The sequence below is a fragment of the Protopterus annectens genome, chromosome 7.part0, assembly GCF_019279795.1.
Source record: "Protopterus annectens isolate FY-2018-M chromosome 7.part0, PAN1.0, whole genome shotgun sequence".
Lineage (NCBI taxonomy): Eukaryota > Metazoa > Chordata > Ceratodontiformes > Protopteridae > Protopterus > Protopterus annectens.
The window spans coordinates 139,411,869-139,429,516 of NC_056739.1; the positions used below are offsets into that span (position 1 = coordinate 139,411,869).

Consider the following 17,648-nt stretch of genomic DNA (forward strand, 5'->3'; position numbering starts at 1 on the left):
GACTATTGAGTCCAAAGAGAGACTTGGGGAATTTTGACTCCTCCCTCAACACAGGTCTCTAGCTATCCCTCCTGTTCTGGAGATTTCAGATGTTTTCTTGGAATCAAGCCTTACACCAGACACTTTGCCTCAAGCTCCCAGAAAACCTGACGGGTACTAGAGTACCTGATTCTCCCAAATTCCTCTTCAAGAATCCTGCTGCGGATCCAGAGACCATTTCTCAAGGACCTTAAGGCTACTACTGCCAAAAATCCTACCTCTTCTGATAGGGACTCTAGAGCTTTAGACAGATGGGGTAAGAAGGCATACACTTCTGCTACTTTGACCATTAGGGCTTTAAATTGCCAGTTTCATACGTTTAAGTATCAGTAGCATGTTATGGTACTTCAGCAGAGTCAGGAATCATCATTTTCTGTTTAACACACAGATTTGCAAGAGTTAATGTATTCTGCTGAACAAGTTGGTAAACATAATTTGCAATGTGGTTTTGATGCTTTAGAAGCATCTTGCAGGGCTGCTGCCACTGGGTCTGTACTTAGAAGGCATGCTTGGCTTAAGGAACAAAACTTGCCAGATCATGTTAAAGCTAAATTACTGGATGCACACTTAAACCAAAACCGCCTTTTTGGCAACAAAGCAGAAGTCCTCCTCAAAAGGATGGGGGAAAGCTAAGTCTGTGCAAACTGTTAGATTTCTTACAAGTACAGCCTCCTAGATTCAGTAGGCATTGGCTTTCAAAAAAACTGGTCCTTTCCAGGCCTTCTCTGTCCAAACCCAGGAGCAGCAGACCACCAAGACTTCAGTCTCGGGCACAGATCTAAGCAGTGGGGGGGGGGGGGCACACTTCCAAAGCAGGTAGTAGTAAGCCACCCCCTATGGAAAAACGGCACAATGACTGATCCTCAACTCTTCCATTCCCTGCTCAACTTCTTACTCCCATAGGAGGAAAGCTCGCTTTGCATGCAAAAAACTGGGAACTCGTTACCAAAGACAAATGGGTTTTAAACTGTTTCCCTAGGATACAGATTCCACTTCCACTCGCTCCCAATCCCAAGTGGATGGCCAGACCTCCCCCCACATCAGTGGGCGGAGCCCCAAAAACAAGTTCTGTCTCTCTCCTCAGTATCAGGGCTATTCAGCCTGTCCCAGCAGAACAAAGGGGACAAGGTTTGTATTCAAGACTGTTCCTGGTTCCCAGAAAAGAAAACTCCTGGTGTCGTATCTATTCTCCACCTTTCTGATGGTTCCAAAATTCAAAATGCTAACTCAACAGCTTCTTCCTATGCTAGCCAAGGATGCCTGGCAACCCTTGACTTAAAAGAAGCTTACTGCACATCCCAATAAGGGACCCTGCAGACAATACCTATGTTTCAGGGCCAGCTCCATGTACTATCAGTTCTCTGCACTTCCCATTGGCTTATATACTGTGCCCAACGTATTCACAAAGTGCCTAGCTCCAGCTATTGCATTTTGCAGGCAGAGAAATATTCAGATTTACCCATACTTGGACGATTGCTTGATTCAGGCAGAAAGTTAGGACTTATTACAACACCTGGCATTTGTAGAGAGACTTCTAACCTCACTGGGGGGTGAGTTCTCTGTGAGAAGAAATCACACCTAGTACCCTGCCAACAGATTGTATTCCTGGGAGCAAGCTTGAACATGTCGTCCCAGATGGCATTCCTCACTCCAGCGAAACAAGTTTGACAACCTGCTTCAATCTACTGGCCTCAAAAACCCAGCTGTCTGCAAGGCAAATCCTGCAAGCCCTGGGATTCATGGCCTCTTGCATTCTGTTAATTCCATATGCAAGACTACATATGAGGAAACTTCAATGGTATCTAAAAAGTCTATGGTGTCAACGTTCAGTACCTGGAAAACTATTCCTATCATTCCTTGTCTCAGAGCAGAGTTCCTTTGGTGGGCAGAGGCCTGCTACCACAAGTGACTCCCTTTCACTCTACCCTCTGCCGCCCAAACTCTAACAGACGCATCAGACTATGCATGGGGGGCTCGCAGGGCAGTGCATTCAGGGCAAATAGAACCCAAAACAGATGCACCTGCATATCAATCAAAAAGAAATGTTAACTGTACAGAATGCTCTGACAGCCTTCAAAGACCTTATTCTTCCAGGACAACTTTTGGTAGACACCGCCACGGTACATAAGCAGGGGGGGGGGCATTCCTACCCACTCTGCAGACTAGCCAAGGTTCTGTGGAACATAGCCTTCAGCTACCAAGTGAACCTGCAAGCTGAATTCCTGCCAGGCAAACTAAAATTCACTGGCAGACTAGCAGAAATTTCATGGACCCACACGAATGGAAACTAACCCAAAATATTCAAGCTCTTGAACAAATGGGGGACACCAGTTAGACCCGTTTGCCTCCCCTCAGAACTACAAATTGAACAAATTCTACACCAGAACTCCCCACAGTCAAGCTTGGAAAGTGGATGCCCTGTCCTTTACCTGGGAAAGCCTCTCAATTGATGCCTTCCCCCTCTGCCTCTCCACTCGAGGGTTCTACTAAAGATCAAATAGGACAAGCCAAGGACAATACTGATTGCACCAGACTGGCCACGCCAGCACTGGTACCCCCTTTTGCACAGTCTGTGCTACAACCATGGCACCTGCCTCAGACCCCTTCCCTGCTGTCCAAGCAGGTGGGCCAGATTCTGCACCCTCAACTTGAAAAGCTGAACATTGCAGCCTGGCTAATTCCCTGAGCTCACCTCTAGCAACCCTCAGTAAGCAGGTGCTGGATGTCATTCTTGAGGCAAGGGGGCCTAGTACTAGTAAATCCTATTCAGAAAAGTGGAAAGAGATGCTGTTCCTGGAGCCAGGCTCAGGGGATGGGCACAACGGTGCCCAGCTTTCCTCGTATTCTAGATTTAACAGAAATGCTCCACAAGGGCCTATCTTTCTCTTCAGTCAAGATTCATGCCTCTGCCATTTCAGCACATTGTAATACTTGGCCACCCCTCTTCTCTCATCCCCTGCTAAAACAATTCCTTGGAGGGGCTAAAAATGTAAGCCCCCCCCCCCCCCCCCAAGGAGAGCTTCCACTCCAGCCTGGGACCTTAACTTTGTATTGGAAAAACTCACCTCTCACCCCCCCCCCCCCCCCCTGTTTGAACCAGCTGCTACAGCAGAGTTGAAATTCCTTTCTTGGAAAACAGCCTTACTTCTAGCCATCACTTCAGCAAGAAGAGTGTGAACTGCAGGCCCTCATGACAGTGGAACCCTTCATTATCTTCCATGCGGACAGGGTTTCCCTCAGGACTAATCCATCCTTTATGCCCAAGGTGGTGTGTCGTGCGGCTCTAAACTAGTCCATTCATTTGCCTACTTTTTTCCCCTAATCCTCAAAATATAAGGGGGAAAGGAATACTGCATTCTTTGGATGTGCACATATGGCTTAGATTATATTTGTACAGAACTAAGCCTCTCAGAAAATTTGACCAGCAGCTAGTTAGCTTTGCTACAAGGGCAGAGGGGAAGGCCATTTCAAAGCAAACCATTTCCAAATGGATAGCCCTTTGCATCAGTTTCTGATACAAGCACCTTGGAAAACCTACCCCACAGGAGATGAGATCATATTCCACCAGGGCTGCATCTACCTCTACGGCATTTCTTAGGAGTCCCTACTAGGGACATCCTGGAAGCTCCTACCTGGAGCCCTGTACATATTTTTATCCAGCATTACCACCTGCCTATCCTTTCTAAATCCAGAGTTGGATTTGCCGCAGCAGTCTTACATGGCCTGATTTCTAGCCCCAATACTTTTTAACTGCCTCCACCCTTCCTTAGCTTTGGGAATCAGCCCAAATGTGATGACTGCAACAGTGAAACATGAACATAGTACAGTTGTGTACCTTACCATAAATGTAGATGTTCAAGTGTATTCACTGTTGCAGTCCTGGTTACCCTCCCTCCAGCCCCCTGACTTCTCTTGGCTCTACCTTTCCTTCTTGTTTGGCATATATTATATCATGTGTATTTGCTTTTTGCTGGGGGTGTTCCACACCATATAATTGCTTCCTATTGTGGGGGCACCTGACATCTGGGGCAAGAAAAAATGATGCAATGGCGCTGGCTGCATGTTTTGTACCCCTGACGTCATGGAAGAGAGCATCCGACGCAGAAATCTGAAGACTCTGGTATTCAGGCCGGCTGAGGGCTACCTGCAGGCAGATAACACAAATGTGATGACTGCAACAGTGAATACCCTCTAACATCTACATTTATGGTAAGTGTACACAACTGTACTTTTTGCTCCTGGGGCAGGGGGAAGCCCATTTCCAAACAATTTCCAAATGGATATCGCACTGTATCCATTTCTGCTAGACTACATAGGGAAACCCCCATACCCATTCCACTAGGGCAGCCTCCACTTCCACAGCGTTCCTCATAGGAGTACACACAAGGGACTTCTTGGAAGCTACCACTGGACCTCTGTTCATACTTTGACAGAGCATTACCACATACCTCTTTTTTCCAAGTCTAGGGCAGGGTTTGCCTCTGCAGTTCTGCAGGGCCTGCTGACCCATGCCTAGGACTCTTGCGTATCCTTCCACCCCTCTCCTCAGCTTTGGGACTCCTACCCCAGGTGTGATGACTGCAACAGTAAAACATGAACATAGTACAGTTGTGTACATGTACCATAAATGTAGATATTAGTGTATTCAGCGTTGCAGTCCTGGCTTCCCTCCCTCCATCCCCCATTTAGCATCTTCCCCCAGGGGAACATAAGCTTCCCATGGTGGCTTTTAGCCACCAGGACCACTTTTCCTTACTTCCTTGTGCTTCTGACAGGTTTAGGCAAGAAAAACTGATGATTTTGGCTGCCTTGCTTTATAGCACTAATGACCTGACGTCAGACTACAGGCGACTGCTGCCAATGCAAAAAAAATTGACACTGGTATTTGGGTTGGCCAAGGGCTATCACAGCAGGAATAACCCACATGTGATGGCTGCAACTGTGAATACTCCAACATCTACATTTATGCTAAGTGTACACAACTGTAGATGTTCTTCGTTTTTCACTGTTGCAGTCATCACCTGTGGGTTATCCCTGCTGTGGTAGCCCTCAGCCGGCCCAAATACCAGAGTCAATTTTTTCGCCTGCTGCAGTTGCCTGTAGTCTGACGTCAAGCCGGTGCTAATAAAGCAAGGCAGAAGACGTCATTACATCAGTCTTTCTTGCCGTGGAGTCCATAGCAGGAGCAGTTTGCACGAGTGCCAGTCGGTTGCTTCCAGAAGTTGAATTTCAGCTGAAAACGTCTAAAGGTAGAAACATCCTTGACCCTGGTCATTACTAACCTGGGCGACCATTGCTCTACACCAAAAGTCAACTCCTTCCTGGTTAGATCCGACCACAAACTAATCCTCTTGGAAATCCACATACCTCCCACTCCCCCGCAAAGGTGTAACCACCATGAAAAACTTCTCCAAAGCTAACTTTTGGCTCCTAAGAACAGAGGTGGGTAACTTCGTGGCACCCAAGCAAATGGAGAATAGTTGCATGACAGAATCATACATCAGTGCACTGTATGAACACATACACAAATGCATTGATCTCACCATATTCAATAGAACCAAGACACTCTCCCCACTCCACAAAGTGGGTGCCACCACTGACCCCGGGAACTACCGCCCCATTAGCCTGACGAGCCTGGTCTGCAAGGCCATGGAACACATCATCCTGGAGCTTAACACAATAGGTAGTTTCCAAACTCTGGACCCTGCTTAGTTTGGGTTTGTAAAAGGTAGATTATGCCTCCTAAACCTGACTACTTCGAAGCAGTCACCAGAGACGTAGACAAGGGTAAGGTTGGGAGGGTGGCCTAATGGTTAAGGTGTTTACTTACAAGCACAAGGTGCAAGGTTTGTCTCAAGGGATACAAGGGCTTACAGTGGCTCGCAAGGGCAGTTAGCTTAGTACTAACCTATGAGCCACATAGCCTATCTAGACCTCGCCAAGGCTTTCGACATCCCCCCTACTCTGGTGTTATAGATAAACGCAATGGACTAGGCATAAATCCATATTTCACAAGATGAGTGGCCAACTGACTCACTGACAGAACCCACACAGTGAAAGTAGCAGACTCCAAATCTGACATCTGACCAGTGACAAGTAGAGTACCACAGGGTTCGGTCCGGGGTCCTCGTATTCGGTATCTACTTCTGAAGTCCAGGCTAATACAGCTGGTCTCTGGCTAACCAAATTCACAGACAACTTCAAACTAGGAGGCATAATAGATTCGCTTAAGGATGTGGACATTCTACAAAGAGGCCTCTTTGAGACTGATGCTTGGTGTCAGTTATGGCATAAAGCTCAGTACCAAGAAGTGCACTGTCATCCCCTTTGGGAAAAACACCATACCCATGAACTACCACATAGGCGGTAGCCTACTAAACTCCGAAAGTGTGATGAGACCTTGGGGCACAGGTGGACAGTAGTCTCTTCTTTGATAATCATGTCCCCACAGTCGGGAAATCCTATGTGGCACACCATCACAAAGGGGTTCTCCTCCAGAAAGAGGTCATCTTTCCTCTACTCATCACATCACCCATTAGAGTACTACGCCCCGTTTGGCATGTTCCTCTCAAGACATCTGCAACTAGAAATGCCACAAATACCTTGCTAGGAGGATTACCAGCCTCAGATGCCATACACAGACCCACTCAAACTCCACTGCTACTCAGTCGCATATCGCCTACTCAGAGGTAACCTCTGCCTAACATACAAAGCCATGTCTAACCCAGATCTGATGGACATGCTACACTTAAAGAAATCCCAATCTCTCCGAGCCACACACTCCAGGGGCTTAAACCTTGTCACCATGATAGAGAACATGCTGGAGGGATAGATTAGTCCCAGAGACTTCCCATCCTCTGGAACAGGCCACCCATTCATGTCAAGCAGAGCTCCTCATTAGCCCTCAACAGAAATCTTGACATTTGGATTGGAAACTGAAAATTCACCCCAGGGATCACTGCTGTGGCACTGCACAACAGGGGCACAGGAAAATTTTCTTGGGTGGTGAAAGCCAGGTAATTTCATTTGGCTAGGCTTATATAGGCCCTAGGGCTAATAGCCTAGTACATACCTATGGACTAATCTGGTGGTCCCCTACAACAGGAGGAGGAAACTGATGTGGAATAAGGTGAAGTCCCATGACTGGAAAAAGTCCCTTAGCCTCAACAAAAAGTTGAGATCCCTCATCAAATCCTCTAAAGCTTGCTATGAAAACAGAACTGCAGTAGATAGTAGACAACCACAAGGCCTTCTATAGTTATGTAAAGGACCTCCATGGCAATACCCAGATTTGCTCTGAGCTGCTGCATAATGTTAACTCCTATACTGAGCCAACAAATATTGCCAGTATACTGGCCAGCCGATTCGGTGCCAATTTAACCCCCCCCCCCCCCAAGGACCAATCACAATACCAGTATATTGCCAGCCATCCAGTATTACTGCTGCACAGGTTTAAAACAGCACTGTCCAAGGCCAAGAATGCAGCTTGTGTGGGACCTGACAAATATCCCTGACTGTTCTACATGAGCTATAGAGTGAACCGGCACCTCACCTGTGTGCCCTGTTCAATCACAGCCTCACCTCAGGCATTCTGTATCGAATGGCGCACTGCTATCATCCCTCTCCACAAAAGAGTGACTACAGACCCTGGGAGCTGTTACCCCATTAGCCTGACAAGTTTGATATGCAAAGCTATGGAATGCATCATGGACCTAATAAACAAGGATATAGGGAATCTACAAACTCTGGATCCCACACAGTTTGGTTTTGTGAAGGGTAGATCATATCTGCTGAACTTGGTCGACTGAGTCAGAGCTGTGAATGAAGGCAAGGTGGTTCATACAGCCTGCCTTGATCTGACCAAGGCCTTTGATACCATTCCCCACTCGGGAATCTTAGAAAACCTCACTAAGCTAGGCATCAACCCCTATATCACTAGGTGGGTTGCAAACTGGCTCACAGAACCCACCGTGTGAAAGTAGCCGACTCAGACTGCTGACCAGTCACAAGTGGAGTCCCACAGGGGTCGATCCTGGGTCCTCTCCTGTTTGGTATCTACTTCTCAGAAGTCCAGTCCAACATGACTGGACTCTGGCTAAGTTCACAGACGATTGCAAGTTGGGAGCCATTAACTCCCCAAGTGATGACATCCTACAGAAAGGCCTCACTGAGACCAAAGACTGGTGTCAGAACCATGGCCTTAAGGTCAATGCCAAAAAGTGTCGTCCCCTTTAGGAAAAACAATGGTGGTCACTGAACACAGAAGGTGTTATAAGATCTGGGAACACAGGTTGGCAGCAGCCTGTTTTGACCATAACATTGCCACTGTGGTCAGAAAACCACACTGCCCCTGTGGTGAAAGTCTTGTGGCACATCTCAGTACTAAGGGTTTTCCATCCAGGAAGAAAGAGGTCATTGTCTCCCTATACTCCTCCCTCAGGCCAATACAATGCCTCATTTGGCATGTACCTCACTAGACACCTGCAGCAACGGGAGAGGCCGCAAAAGTACCTCAGAGGATCCTAGGCCTTAAACACTTGTCCTATATGGACAGACTCAAACTCCAACTATTCTATCTCATATCACCTACTTGGAGGCAATCTCTGCTTGACTTACAAAGCCATGTCTGACCCAGCTGTGTTAGAAATGCTACATCTAAAGAAATCCCAATTCGTCTGCACCACACACTCCAGACCTCAACCTCATTACCACAATCAACAGAACATGCTGGAGGGACAGGTTCATAACCCAGAAGACTGCCTATGCTGTGGAATAGACTTCCCATACATGTCAAACAGAGCACCTCAGTGCCCCTCTTCAAGAGAAATAGAAAATTCACCCTGGGGACCACTCCAGTGGCTCTACTCAACAGAGGCACTGGAAACTAAGGTCAGGTGGCACTACGCCTGGGTAATCCTATGGGCTAGGCTTGTAAAGACTCCAGAGAGATTAGCATAGTACACGCCTATGAACCTGTAATATGTGCCTTCTCTTGCCAACGTGATTAAGCATTTTCTTAGATTCCCGTTAAACTACACTCTTTGCTTCATCCTATGGGCTAGGCTTGTAAAGACTCCAGAGAGATTAGCATAGTACACTCCTATGAACCTGTAATATGTGCCTTCTCTTGCCAACGTGATTAAGCATTTTCTTAGATTCCCGTTAAACTACACTCTTTGCTTCATTGTTTTTGTTTGTCTAGCCATTTTAGAGAAGGCAGATGAGCCAAGGTCCAAAGAATCTGTTTGGCTGTTCAGAAGATTTCTGTCACTTGATGCAAAAAGTATTGGTCTTCAGTTTTAATGGTACTTCGTTCTGTGTAGAGCTTGCCACTGCCTTCTGAGAAGGGGTCACAGTACTGAACAGGTAGCACCACATAGATCTTTGTGTATACTTCTGCTGTTTACCCTGATGGTGTGCAATTCACTTGAGGATGCAGTGTGCTTTGAGAAGTCGTACTACCTCAGCTTTGTCCCCTTTTTAGCAGGAGACTGCTCCTCTACTAGAGATAATTAATGATGTTGGTACCCTTAGAAGAGGGGAATAATCAAAAGTATTGTCATTTTTGCATCTTGGACCAGCCACTGCTGCTAATTCACAGGGTGGCTGGTGGTAGAAATGGATGCTGAACCTCTGCTGGCTACTGCTCATTTGATTACAGCATGGGATGTTTGTGCAAATCTTTCATTGTTGCAATATATCTTTAGTAATAGTAATGGTCAGATTTGAAGAACAAGTTGCTAAGCTTTATTTTGCATGTTTAATCATTCCAAAAGATTTCCTGTTCATGTGTACACGTTTTTATTTCAGCAAGATCCGATGCAAGTTTTATGTTCGGTCCAATGGACACTGCCCGTTTAAATCTGAGTGCATCTACCTACACGAATTCCCACCAGGTTATCGTCCTAGCCGCAGACAGGAGAGGAGAAGACGCAGGGTAAGAATTTTTTTTGTTGTACTTTCAAATATGAAGTAAGATGGGCAGTTTTGTCAGTCTGCCAAGGAGTTGGGATGAATTAACATTTCTTTAATGTGATATTCCAACTGTACATGGGCTAGGTGTAGTTTTTTGGTGGCTTTGAAATTAAGGATGATTCCTTGATGTGTGATGACTTGGTGGGGGGTGGTCTAGAGTTTAGTTTCCTAGTTAAATAGGGAGCTACTAGGAAGAGTTTAGTTGTAGACTAGGTTTTAATGTTTTGACTGTAATTCTCTTGTCTACTACTGAAGGAGACATAATATTGATGGATATTTGCCCAGGTAATGGATACTGCAACCCTGCTGTATAATAGCTGATCCCTGTCTGTGCTGTCCTCAGTAAATTTTTTTTTCACACACATTACTTTGCTACAGATATTTCCCTTGGATTATGAACCTCCAAAGTTCATTACTGAACAAGCACCTTTAGACTACCTATTATTGTCCGGTACCCCATCTTGCTGCTATCCCTCTTACTGCTGACCATTTTTATCGTGCATGTTTGTACCATTCCATTGTGTTACTTGTTTAAACCTCCTTGTTGTTGCGTGAAGTAATGAAGAACTGCTTAGACTGCTAAATGCATGTATCTGACTGCACTTTGTACCGTTGCATTTGTGCTACCTGCTGTTTGTACCTCATCAGTGCTGTTGCCTAGTAGTACTTAATGAACTGCTTACACTGGCTAAATGTAAGCATCTTAGCTCAATTACTATTTGCAATGTTATAAGTATTACTGCTAGCTATTGCTGCCTTGTTTAATGTATACGTTGAATTTCTAACTCTGTTTCTCTCCTCTACCTTTATTTCCCTTCTTCCCCTAAGTACCCAACTCAATTTGTACCTACTCCTGATACAACCTCAGCCTACCTGGTGTGTTAAGAACCCTATCCATACGCTTGTGGCCTCAACCTCCAGCTTGCTGCACCCTCTATCAAGGAAAACAATTAGTATGTTATGGACTAAATCTACCTGGTAAAACAGACCCTATCCACCACCAGTTTCAGGGCTTCAAAGTCAGCAGCCTTGCCCCTATTCTGTACCTACCTAACAGCCTATACACCTCTTCCTCTTACCTTCACCCCCTCACTATAGATTTCTTTCTCTACACTTTTCTGCTCCCTTACAAACTTACCTTCATTTCCTGAACTGCCCACTAGGGGGCGCCTTTCTCCCATCTATCACTCCCCCGCTCCCTATGCTATTTGGCAAACTTTAACCATCTACTAAACTTCTTACTGGTTCTGATTCTAACTTACTTGGTGCCTTTTAGTTTGTACTCCTCAAGAAGTCTTTCTCTACATTTCCCCTTTATTCTCAAACCTTCTCCACTCATAACATACCATGTTAAGTTGTCAATGTCACCTTCATTCTTGCTGGATGGGTTCGGAGCCGATCCTCTGCTCCGACTCTGCCACTTACTAAAGCTCGAGCTTATTTTACCAGCTCGAGGCAACCCTATATCCCATGATGTTAGGCGATAACTCCCCAGATCTCGTTTGCCGCTTTCACTTGCGAGGTGCGTATTTTTACCGGCTCCTGGTAAGTCTTTGAATACATAGATGTTCATCGTGCATACAGCTGCAGTCCTTACATATGGGTTCTCCTGCCGTCAGGCGGGTCCTCGGTCGGCCGAATTCCAAAGTCTTGGTCCGGCGTCTGTTGTTGTCGCCTTCTTCCCTGACGTCAGTGCGACAGGGGTATATAATACATGGCCGACGCCATTTTCTTCAGTCTTTTTTGCCGCCCGGTGCCCGAAGCAGAAGCAGTTCGCAAGTGCCGGTCAGCCAGCTCCTGAATTTACGAAAAATTGGAAACTGAAGTCTTCATTAAAGCTAAGTACCCCATTGGGGAAACTTTTCTTGCCTCAGACCGATGTCAGAAAAAGTTAACAATTGTATTTCTTGTGGGAAGCAAATACCGCATAAGGATTTCCATTCCCTTTGCATACCTTGTTTAGGCCCAGACCACGACGTCTCGGGCTGTCGCTTTTGCGCTACTTTCAATAAACGCACTATTAAGTGTCGGGCGGAGTTCGCCCAACACTTTTTTGGTAAAGCCTTTGATTATAAAATGTCGGAGACTCAGACTACCGTTTTGTCCAAAAAAAGCAAGGACAAGGACCGACACGCTAGGCCCGCGGTCCCCACCGACACCACGCCAAAACCGGCTACACGTGGTCCGGTTCTCAGCGAGACGCCTATGCAGTCCCTGACTACCGACGACACTTCTTTGGCGGTGTCTTCTGTAACCGAGACCGCAGGTACCTCGGCCCATACCCAGACTACAACCACCGAAGCCACTGTAAGCGTTGAGCCTCCTAATGTGGACAGGTCCACTTCCACCCATGGTGTCTTTAGACCCTCATCTTCCTTTTCCATTAAGGCCTTTACCAAGTCCAAATCAGCCAGGCATCCCAAGAGGCCTGTTGCACAGGGCCCATCCCAGGCCCCATGCCTAAAAAGCAGATGCTTAAAATGGCTGAGGATTTAATTACTCTTATCAGGGGTTCCCAACCCCCTCCAGACAAGAGACCCAGAGTGGAGGAAGATTCTCCCTCTTCTGATCAGGGCTCCATTTTTTCAGAACATTCTGATGTAGAGGAACACTCTTACTCCCCTTTTGAAGATTCTGATGCAGAGCAGTCCATTCCTTCTGCATCTCCTGAGGATTTTTCTTTTGGGGAAACCTTGCACACCTTGAGGGAACACTTCCATTGGGAAGGCCAAGACTTTTCTGATTCCAAGAAAAGACTTAGGGAATTTCTTTTGTTACCTCAACACAGACCTCTGGCGATACCGCCTGTCTTGGATGTACTTGATGTTTATTCGGAGGCTTGCCTTAATCCGGATTCCCTGCCTCCTGCCCCAGTCAAGCCTGATAGGTACTACAGAGTTCCTAACTCTCACCAATTTCTTTACAAAAGCCATAATGCTGACCCTGAAACCATTTCTCAAGGCCCCAAGGGAATGAAGGCCTCTACTGCTAAGAATCCACTACCTTCCGAAAGATAGTCAAGATCCTTAGAAAGGTGGGGGAAAAAGGTATATACCTCTGCCACCCTAGCCATGAGGGCCTTAAATTGTCAGTTTCATATGCTTAAATATCAGCAGTTTCTGTTATCACAATTAAGAAATAAAATGTCTCAACCTGAACAACCAGATTTGAAGGAGTTGCAGGATATGATGCATAGTGCAGAACAAGTGGGTAAACACACCTTACAATGTGGCTATGATGCCCTAGAGGCCTCGAGTAGAGCTGCTGTTACAGGATCAGTCATTCGTAGACCTGCATGGCTTAGGGAACAAATCTTGCCTGATCATGTGAAAGCTAAACTACTAGATGCTCCTTTACAAAAGGATGTGCTATTTGGTAGTAATGCTGAGGAGATACTACGGAAAATGGAAGAAAAAGCCAAATCTATGCAAACTGTCAAAGCTTTTCTACAGGTTCAACCACCACGTTTTAGCAGAAATTGGCCTTCTAAAAACTGGTCCTTTCCAGCCACGGACAAGCCCCAAAGAGGTAGATACAGGCGCACAAGGGGCAGAGGGCAATCACAAGGATCATAGAGGCAGGCAATGGCAAACTCCAGCACCAAGAGGTGGTGAAGACCGTGCACAACAATACAGGAAACAAACCCAATGACTTCCTCCTTTCCATGCAAGCAAGTCTCAGCTGGCAGCACCCTTGGGAGGAAAGCTGGCATTATTTACAAGAAATTGGCATATTGTCACAACAGACAAATGGATCCTGGACGTTATAAACAGAGGCTACAGATTTCATTTTCTCACACTCGCAAAAATGAGAGGCATGCCAAACCTGCCACACAATCAAAGGGCAGAGGCACAACTACAAATTTCAAAGCTCATAGACATGAAAGCTATTCAAGAGGTACCTACTCACGAACAAGGTCAAGGTTTTTATTCCAGGCTATTTCTGGTACCAAGGAAAGGAACCGACTGGAGACCCATTTTGGACTTATCCATCCTAAACACATTCTTACTCGTACCAAAATTCAAGATTCTCACATTACAGCAGCTTCTTCCCATGCTGGGCAAGGAGTTTTGGCTGGTAACATTGGACCTCAAGGAGGCATACCTGCATGTCCCAATCAGACAAAGCTGCAGAAGATACCTCAGATTTCTTGCAGGTTCCATCCACTATCAATTCTCTGCATTGCCCTTTGGCTTATCTACTGCACCCAGAGTATTTACGAAATGCCTGGCACCAGTAATTGCCTACTGCAGACTTCAAGGGATACAAATTTACCCTTATTTGGATGACTGCCTGATCCAAGTGGTCAGCAAGCACATACTTCTGGAACATCTGGCTTATGCAACACTGTTACTGAATTCTCTGGGATACACAACAGAGAGAAATCCAGGCTAACACCATCTCAGAAAATAACTTTCCTGGGTGACAACTTGGACACACACACCCAGATGGCCTATCTTACGCCAGAAAAACAGGGGCAACTAACTCAGTACTTCAAAACACTAGCAAGTTGTACCAGGCTTACTGCAAGGAAAATCCTGCAGGCTCTGGGCTTCATGGCATCATGCATTCTTTTAATCCCATGTGCAAAGTTGCATATGAGGAAACTTCAATGGTACATAAAAAACCTATGGTCTCAACACAGCCACAGTTTGGAAACAATAATACCAATAATTCCATGTTTGCAAAAGGAATTTCTATGGTGGGCCCAAGCATGTCAAACAAACACAGGTCTCCCATTCTGCAAGCCTCAAGCAAATCAAGTCATCACAACAGACGCCTCAGATTATGCCTGGGGGGGGCGCACATGACAGACAGGTGCATTCAGGGCAAATGGTCCCAAAAGGAAAGGCACCCTCACATCAATCAAAAAGAAATGCTAGCAGTGATAAATGCAATTACAGCTTTCAAGGACCTCCTGCATCCAGGACAATTAAGAACAGACACCACCACAGTAATGTGGTACATAAACAAACAAGGAGGAACACATTCATACCCCCTGTGCAGACTAGCCATGACACTTTGGAACTTGGCTCTGGAATGGCAAATCGAACTTCAAGCACAGTACTTGCCAGGCTTGGAAAACACGCTGGCAGACAATCTAAGCAGAAATATGACAGATCCACATGAATGGAAGTTGCATCCTCAAGTGTTTACAAAGATAATCCAAGCGTGGGGGAGGCCAGACATAGATCTCTTCGCCTCCCACAGGAATCAATTGGAAAAGTTTTGTTCAAGGACCTTTCATCCAAAGGCCTGGAGAGTTGACGCCCTTTCATTCAGTTGGACAGCACGGACAGTTTACGCCTTCCCACCTCTGCCTCTTCTGCCCAAGGTGCTCTTGAAAGCAAGAGCAGACAGACCGAAGATGATATTGATTGCTCCAGACTGGCCAAGACAACACTGGTACCCACTCCTGAGGAGCCTAACGCATTCTCCTCCCTGGACCCTACCTCTAATGCCTCTTCTGAGTCAGCACAGCTACAAAACTCTTCACAGTCAGCTGAAAACACTCAATCTGGCTGCATGGAAAATTCCTTAACACCACAACAGACCCTCCTCTCCGAGGAGGTGCAGGATGTAATTTTGGAGGCCAGAAGGCCATCTACTAGAAAAGCTTACTCTGCAAAATGGAAACGGTTTTGCGCTTGGAATGAGAAAAAGGACCAGGATCCTAGAAAACTGAATTTGCCTCAGATATTACAGTATCTAACTGAGCTGCTGAACAGTGGACTTTCATTCTCCTCCAAATCCATGCCTCGGCCATTTCTGCAGAATACAACACTGATCCACCCTTATTCTCTCACCCACTCTTAAGACAGTTCCTCAGAGGGGCTAAGAATATAAGACCTCCAAGGAAACAGCCAATCCCAGCCTGGGATCTTAATTACATTCTAGAAAAATTAACATTGCCTCCTTTTGAACCAGCTGCCTCAACAGATTTGCAATATTTGTCCTGGAAAACAGCTTTCCTTCTGGCTATTACCTCAGCTCGTAGGGTCTCGGAATTACAAGCTCTCATGGCTGTGCAGCCCTTTCTCATCTTCCATCAGGACAGGGTTTCCCTATGAACCAACCTGTCATTTATGCCTAAGGTAGTATCCAGGGTAGCTTTAAATCAGGCCATACACTTACCTACCTTTTACCCCAATCCTCAAAACAAACGGGAAAGGCTGCTATATTCCTTAGACATCCATAGACAGCTGCGTTACTATTTGGACAGAACAAAGCCTTTCAGGAAATCAGAACAACTCTTTGTGTCCTATGCTGTAGGAGCTCAAGGGAAGCCAATTTCCAAACGGACAATTTCAAAATGGATAGGCCACTGCATATGTTTTTGTTGCTCCTTTCATGGTAAATCTGTACCTGCAGGCATCAGATCCCACTCCACAAGGGCCACACCTCTGCAGCCTTCCTCAGAGAAGTTCCTACCAAAGATATTTTGGAAGCTGCCACTTGGAGTTCGGTGCATACCTTCACTAAACACTACCACCTACCTTTATACTCCAAAACAAGAGCAGGCTTTGTCACTGCTGTATTGCAGGGCATTCTGGCTGCTCCTAATTCCACCTAGTGCCTACCAAGTGCCTACCACCCTGTGCGTAGCTTTGGGATTCTACCCGTATGTAAGGACTGCAGCTGTATGCACGATGAACATAGTACAGTTTTGTACCTACCATAAATGTAGATGTTAGAGTGCTAATACGGTTGCAGTCCAGGTTTCCCTCCCTCATTCCCCTCTTGGTACAGGCCTAGTGGCCAACTCCTCCACAAAAAACCTGTTTGGGTTATCCTTCTATGGTGTATTTGCTTGCAACTACTGAATTTTGATTATATTGCATTGCATGACTATACATAGATATATAAATTATGTATTGCCTTCCTTCTGGGGGCACCTGACATCTGGGGCAAGAAAGACTGAAGAAAATGGCGTCGGCCGTGTATTATATACCCCTGTCGCACTGACATCAGGGAAGAAGGCGACAACAACATACACCGGACCAAAACTTTGGAATTCGGCCGACCGAGGACCCGCCTGACGGCAGGAGAACCCATATGTAAGGACTGCAGCTGTATTAGCACTCTAACATCTACATTTATGGTAGGTACAAAACTGTGCTTTTTCAGTCACCCTTTTTGATTAGTTTTTCACCCAGTTGTTTTTCAGTAGTTAGCGACTACCTTTAATTCTATTCCTGTTAATACCTCCCCTTTTTTCCCCTTATATCTCCGTCCCTCCACTCTTAGTTTAGGTTTTAAGCCTGCCCTTTTCCTAATTATTCTTAGGGGTCTTGTGGAGTGTTTGGGTGTGTCAGTATCCCAATTAATATTTTTATTTTTTGAGTGTTGTGTGTGTTTTCTCTTTCCTTTTGTGATCCCTCGACACTTGTGTCGAAGGGACCAAAGGAAACTAAGGTCTCAGGCTTTAAGAAGTGTGACTCGTGCTGTCAGAAAATGTCTCTGACAGACTGTCACACTTGTGTTTACTGCCTGGGACCCCTGCACCTGCAGGACTCTTGTTCTGTGTCATGCATTCAGTCCAAGAGTCCTGCAGGAGCGCAGGAACAAACTTATATTGAGGGGCTTGTTAAAGCCCGAGGGCTCCCCGACTAAGTCTGCGTCGGGGAGGCCTT

The 17,648-nt window shown here is 46.0% G+C and overlaps 1 protein-coding gene across 3 annotated transcripts in view; it reads left to right on the plus strand.

The window, feature by feature from the left end:
• The window catches only part of LOC122806287 (probable E3 ubiquitin-protein ligase makorin-2), a 981,697-nt gene that overhangs the window by 867,967 nt on the left and 96,082 nt on the right, over positions 1-17,648 (plus strand). For all 3 annotated transcript variants that reach the window (XM_044076580.1, XM_044076578.1, XM_044076579.1), the window contains one exon: positions 9,850-9,976. In XM_044076580.1, the coding sequence (XP_043932515.1) occupies positions 9,850-9,976 (127 nt within the window). The remainder of the gene's footprint in view (positions 1-9,849; positions 9,977-17,648) is intronic.